The sequence below is a fragment of the Egretta garzetta genome, unplaced genomic scaffold (assembly GCF_000687185.1).
Source record: "Egretta garzetta isolate BGI_Z169 unplaced genomic scaffold, ASM68718v1 scaffold278, whole genome shotgun sequence".
Taxonomy (NCBI): domain Eukaryota; kingdom Metazoa; phylum Chordata; class Aves; order Pelecaniformes; family Ardeidae; genus Egretta; species Egretta garzetta.
The window spans coordinates 931,281-937,535 of NW_009260608.1; the positions used below are offsets into that span (position 1 = coordinate 931,281).

A 6,255-nucleotide genomic window follows, 5' to 3' on the forward strand; every position below is an offset into this window, starting at 1 on the left:
CAAATATATTAATAAAACCACCTGGCAAAAAGTATCCCTTATAGCTTGTCCCTACCTACATATGTAAGATGAAAAGCAGACATTGCTACCATCCTCCCTTTACTTCTGAGAGTACTCTTTACAGGAAATACACGGAAAAATAATGCAGCGTTCTTGCAGAAAAAAGGAAAACCCCATGGAGACTGTTAAACAACTTAACCACAGCCTCTCTTCTAGGAATTGGTTATTACTTAGGTTTAGATATACCAGAAAATTTCTGCTGTAAATCTACCCCAAGATCAATAGCAATTAAACCAAGGTTATGCTTTATCCAACTATAGCCACACTGGTGTTTGCAGGACTCTGTTCCAAGACTGAGTGGAACCCTTTTTACTTTTTAAAGAAAATAAGTGTAACTAACTGTCTTGTTGATGATCTGGGTTATGTCCATGAATATAAACTTATTAGTCTTTCTAGATTACCTTGAAGTGCTTTATTTTTCATTATTTTACTCCATTATGAATGTTTGTTGCAATGGATCAGTGTCTTGATTTTCAAAAAGCTTGAAAAAATGTTGTGGCTTTTTTTTTTTTAACAAAAATATCATATTATTAAGACACCAGTGTCCTATAAACTGCTGGGCATTGGAATTAAGTCAGTTCCATTCAAAATCCTCATGACCAATTTTTGCTTCCAAGTTGTTATCAGTTGGTAGCCTATGGCTACACTGGTAAGGTTCCTCACCAGGCTCATACCCTCTGCAGTAATTCTGCATAAAAAATAAACTGGTATTAGAATAATTACTGAGAATACTTACAGAATTGTATTAATTCTGTAAACTGAGGCTCTGTACACGGGCTGCTTTATAAGTAGAGTAGGCTTTTGAGTAATTAAGTGTTCTAACACTGCTTTGCTTTATTGAAAAAGACTGGGTTTCTTTTTTTAACAAAAGCTGTTGATGTTGCTTTTATTTTTATGTATTACTGTATAAGTGAAAGTAACTTGATTTTTTTTTTTCAGTTGTGCAAGAGCTTATTTAATGTTACCATTAAACATGGTAATTTTCAAATGTCTGTCAGTTTGCCAGTCGAGGGAATAACATACAGCATTGAATCCTATATAAAATGGTTATGGGGCACAGCCTGTGAAATCCCATGTTAGCAAGAACCAAGCTAACTAGCCCAAATTCATACCTTCTAATCATACAGTCTTCTCTAGATGCTTTTGTTTAATGGAAGCCTGTTTTCTCAGAACTCGATTGTTTTCTATTTGTTTCAATTCTAAGATAGCATTCCTAAGGTAAAAAAAAAAAAAAAAAGAATTAAATTAAAGCAAGGATGTTGTTTCACTGTAATGAAACAGCAGCTGTAAAAGAATACTTTCAATTACTGTCAGGACAGAAAAGGCTATTGGCAGTGTACCTTTCACGTGGCTTAAGAAGATTTATACAACAGTTCTAGCCCAAGGCAGTTCATGATCTTAAGCTAAACCCAAGCTTGTGCAATAGCAAACGAGATTTTGGAAGGCATGTTTTGGTATCTAGGATTAGAGAAAGAAATTACTACTGTTATTTTTGTCTGAAGTTCTAAACCAGCAACCAGTATCATTGACAGGATTGCTATGGCTGCATGGAGTCCCACTGGCTGCAAGAGGGACCAAAGGTGCAACGGTGCACTGAGTACCCGTGTGCTGGTACACAGTGACGGCAGCCTTCTGCTTTTTAGTTTTGCTCACTTACTCAAACAGGTCTCGTAGCAGAATGCTAGAAGACATGGTTATAATGTAACAACAGTGCAATTTCTGTGGAGGCTAATTGCACAAAACCCAGTTGTTACTAAGTAGGTCTCTCTCAGTCCAGCAAAAGAGACTGCTCTGGAAATAGCTAGGGAAGTAGCTACAGAAACAAAATAAGCAGGTTATCTTGTCTCTTTTTAGCAATTACTTAGTATTGCTGTAAATATCTGGAACAAAAGAAATACTGAGATACTGTGAAACTGTACCGGAGACGGGAAGCTGAAGAGAAGGACTGGCTCCACCTGAGGGAGTTAAAGCATGCTGACACCCTCGTGTCCACTGAGTGGCGGACTTCCGAGCTGCTAGAAGATGCTCAGCACCTCCCTGCACCCAGAGCATCTCCAGGAAAGCTAGAGCCGGCAGGTGGTGGTCATATTCCAGCACTTTGCACAACGCTCCCTCATTCTATTCAAAAACTTTATAGAGCACTTAATTGAGTGGACTGTTTGGCATAACAATTTGGAATAGCTCAGTAATAGTTTACTAGGTTTCGGAGAGAGTAACATTATTGACATTCTTCAATTTCCCATTTTACTTTTTGCCAGTCCAATAGATGTGGCCTTAGCACAGGGTAAGAAAAACAGCCTAGGTCTGTAATACCAGCAGAGCTTCAAAGTACATACACCTTCCTATTTGCGCTTACAGGTTTTGAAGACCCTTTGCAGTAACTATTTTGAAAACTATTTTAATCACTTTACCTCCGTTAACTAAAAGGCTGAGGACGAGGCCAGAGATGTAGAAGACCTTCAATGAAAGATGGAGGAGTCCCTTCTCCTGTGCACTGTAAAAAAGCTTTCTCAACTCCAAAATTTAGTCCCTCCCACAATTTAGATTTAGCATCCTTTTTCCTGCTAGTAGGAAAAAGGTGTTAATCCTCTGTACTAAGATCTTGGTCCAGTATAAGTTTCACTTGCCAGCAGCTGCACTGAAACCACACTCAGTTACCGGTTTGTCTACTCAATTTTCAAAGATTGGCACTGAAACTGAAGGGGACATGTTAAACCGAGACAATGAAACAGATTTTTTTTAAAAAAAAAAACAGGCATGGTAAACCTGCAGAACCCCTAGCTTTATGAGAATAGTGGAGTTGAGGTCAATACGAGAGACCAGCTATTTAAGCTAGATAATGAATACACCCACAGTTGCACCAAATAGGGTAGGAGAGTATTCTAGAAGAAAAATGTTTCCCGTTTTATGAACGTAAACCAAACTTGAATAGGAATTTGCAATAATCCTCCCCCAACAGAGCAGTTACATTTTAACTAACCATTGTACAGCTTCTTGCATTTCAAACGTGCAGCACTTCTTCTTGGTCACTCATGGACAGGATACCGGACAAAGCAATCCACTGACATGATTAACAATCCCTATTGCATCATCTTCCTCGTATATTTAGATGCACAGTTTAGGTAAGTGAGGTCCTCCATCCAAGTGCCTTTTTCTTAGCGTCAGTTACGGCTGGACTGAACATGGGTAAAGTAAGGTGTATGCCGGGTATGTTCCCTACATTCATCACGAGTTCTACATCAATGTAGCTGTGACGTCTACAGCAGGGTTAGCAACAGTCTGTGGCATACCACTAAGTTCACAAATAGATTGTCATTTCTACAATAATACAAAATAGCTTGTAAAACCAATATGTAACACTGTATATATGCATGAATATAAAAATAAACCACACCATCAATATGTAAAACTTCACAACGATGATGAAAACAGTTTTCTTCTCAACGGTCTTCGGTATTGATGAGTTGGTTCTCATTGTCATACCCGTCAGGCAGGTATGCTTTCCTTAGCTGGTCTGACTTAGGTATCGAACTGCCGTTCTTGACGTAGCGGGACAGGAAGGCTCGTACAGATGGATGATCAGCCTTCTCAAGTGGAATATTAGCTTCCAGGCACATTTTCACAAAGTCCTGGATGACGCTGGTTTTCTCTGTCTGGGCAGTACTGTTGCACTGAAGGGAGGCAGTCAGAGTCCTTTGCTTCTTCCTGACGTTCTGTTCTTCAAACTCTGCCTTCCGCTTTGTGTGCGTTTTAGACTTGAGGTGGTCGTTGATGGCAGACTTGCGAACGTGATTCAGAACCACGTTGCAGGAAGTACAGAAGAGTTTTCCTCCATCTTCGTGCAGCTCACTGCCAAACTCGGTTACACGATCCTGAGGAGTCACATACAAAGCAGTCTTCGAGCGGTTACGCGATGGAGCAGACTTCACTCCAAATCGTTCCATTGTTGCCTTTAATACACTTTACCTGAAAGCTGAGGAGAAAAAAAAAAACAAAAAAACCCACTGTTAATGATTTCAACCAAACAGTTCTGGATGCAGTCTATTCAATATCCAATATAGCGCTTATTGACATCTGAAACATAATTACATGTAAGATACATGTGTGAGACTATTATTGAAAGGTTCTTCATCTTGAAGTCCAAAGGAGACTGAAGTTCCTCATGGGTCAAAGTAAAATATGTTTTGGTTTCTACAAATACAAAGCTCAACAGAACCCTCAAAACTCAATCTATTTGTCACTGAAATTCAATGGTTTTGTAAAAAGAGTATTTTGCTCTTTCTTGAAGGGTTTTATCCTTTACTCTTTATAGGGCAAGGATTGCTTTCTTCTTAGTATTTTCAATATATCTGACAGTTTCTTAGTTATGTTGAGTCAGTATTTTTCTGTTTAATTCCTGAAAAAGTGTATTAGTTCTGTTAGCAAAAACTTAGTTATCCAAATATCAGGCAAGAAGGCCATTACTGTCACTTACAAAAGCCAGTAGAAATAAACAAAAAACCAAAAAAGCCCCAAACCTGAGCTTTGCCAGCACTCATTTGGGAAGACCCCTCGCTTTTGCCCCAGCTCAAACCACAACTACTAGATTGAACCTTAACTCAAAAGTCAAAAGCAAATCAGCAAATCATTGTTACCGCAACTAAGAGACTGGTGAAACAGCCTCATGTGAAGAGAAAATTGCATACATTTCAATGCAAAATAATAACCTGTATTTTCAAAGATGACAGCTTCTCTGAGGAAGGTAACTGATAACTAAGAGAGCTGGATGCTTTCTAACATCACTGTAAATTACACCACGTTACCAAAACAGGCAATAACTTAGGTAAGTGTACTAAAATCAAACAGGACATACTTCTTTTTTTGTTGTTGAGAAATAGAATAGCTGTAAATAGAGTAGGTATAAAACTCAGCCAAGATAATTTAAGTCCTTTTCAAAGTAAAGTTGAAGTCAAGAAACAGCTCTGTTCAGGTGTTCTGAGCAGAATGGCCATTCATTACATTAACTACCCGCTTATCAAAAAAAGGGCAACCGGTGTTTATGAAAAAATGTATTTTGGGCGCCTGTGCATTTACTTATGGGTGTGAATGACTTCAAAGAATTTTGTATTGCCTGTGCTTACAAGGCAGACTGAGAGATTGGAATACCTCTAGACATGTAATTCTCTGTACTTATTTTGTTACACATACAGAGTTTGCAGTTGCAACATTTTAAAAGGTCTGCCTTTAAAAGACTAGAATTTCCAAAGTAACTGTAAGTTGAGTTTGTCCAGCTCTATGGACTGAATGGAGTTTCTGCTGTCCAGAATGCCTTTTGCTTGCTCTGAAAATAGAGTAAAGGAATTGAGAATTCAGCCTTCGAAATTGTCTTTTTTCTTAAACCATTGCTACGCTAAGAGATGACCACCTTTTGAAAAAAGGGAGGCAAAGATCTTGCTATTCGCCAAGTTCCTGGTGAATTTTTTGCATGATCTGCTACTTCCCAGAACCGTAAGTCTTGACTGTTACTGCACAACACTACAGACTAAGATAAACAATCTTTTTTCAGCATCGATGGAACTTTATTCATTCTTTTTGTTGCTTCATGCAATTTATCCCTGTGAGTTTCCTAAGGAATCGCTTCCTGAAATCAAGCAGAAAGCAAGCCTTAACCTGACATAAACTTGTTGCTTAGGCTTCCGAAACATCAAAATCAATCCCCTACCAAACTAGGTGTTTGCACTTATTATTATTGCAGGAACTCTGTGAGCGGCAGGACTACTGAAACCCAAGATTTTTGGTGGGGTTTTTTTGGTCTCAAGTTTTGGCACGGATTCTTTGGCGCCTGAACTACTTCGGGGCTCCCAAGCACAGGGGAAGGTGTGCGTGCAGAGAAGGCATCCGGCACAGACATCCGACCTGCCCTCCCTCACGCTCTACAAACGGGGCAAGCTTTCCCGAAGAGGCGGGAGCCCTGGGGAAGGCGGAGGAGCGCGCCTTGGCTAAAAAGTGTCACCGGGGAGAGAAGCACTGCGTGCGCCCGGGCCCTCCCGGCGAGCCCGCGGCGGTTTTCAGAGCTGAGGAGGAAAAGGAGTCCGGATCTCCAGCCGCCACACGGGTTTCGCTGTTCCTCTCGCTGGGACCGGGAGCCAGAACTCGACGCGTTTACTCCCCCGGGGTCTGGTCACCGGACTGACGGCGCCATGTAACCCCCGAGGG

The 6,255-nt window shown here is 40.3% G+C and overlaps 1 protein-coding gene across 3 annotated transcripts; it reads right to left on the reverse strand.

Moving 5' to 3' along the window:
- Nucleotides 1–524: 524 nt before the first annotated feature.
- On the reverse strand, nucleotides 525–4,334 carry CGGBP1 (CGG triplet repeat binding protein 1). Of its 3 annotated transcripts, none has more exons than XM_035900383.1 (2): nucleotides 3,041–4,334; nucleotides 525–748 (listed from the first exon to the last, which is right to left on the reverse strand). In XM_035900383.1, the coding sequence occupies exon 1, from the start codon at nucleotides 4,002–4,004 to the stop codon at nucleotides 3,501–3,503; it is 504 nt and encodes a 167-aa protein (XP_035756276.1). In that variant the 5' UTR covers nucleotides 4,005–4,334; the 3' UTR covers nucleotides 525–748; nucleotides 3,041–3,500. The 3 variants fall into 3 exon arrangements, with proteins under 3 accessions (XP_035756276.1, XP_009643126.1, XP_035756275.1); XM_009644831.2 differs by having other exon boundaries at nucleotides 525–1,273; XM_035900382.1 differs by having other exon boundaries at nucleotides 536–748; nucleotides 1,173–4,334.
- Between the last annotated feature and the right edge of the window lie 1,921 nt (nucleotides 4,335–6,255).

Excerpts from the sequence above, each read along its gene's own strand:
- CGGBP1 (XM_035900383.1), bottom strand. The coding sequence starts at position 4,004 with ATGGAACGATTTGGAGTGAAGTCTGCTCCATCGCGTAACCGCTCGAAG.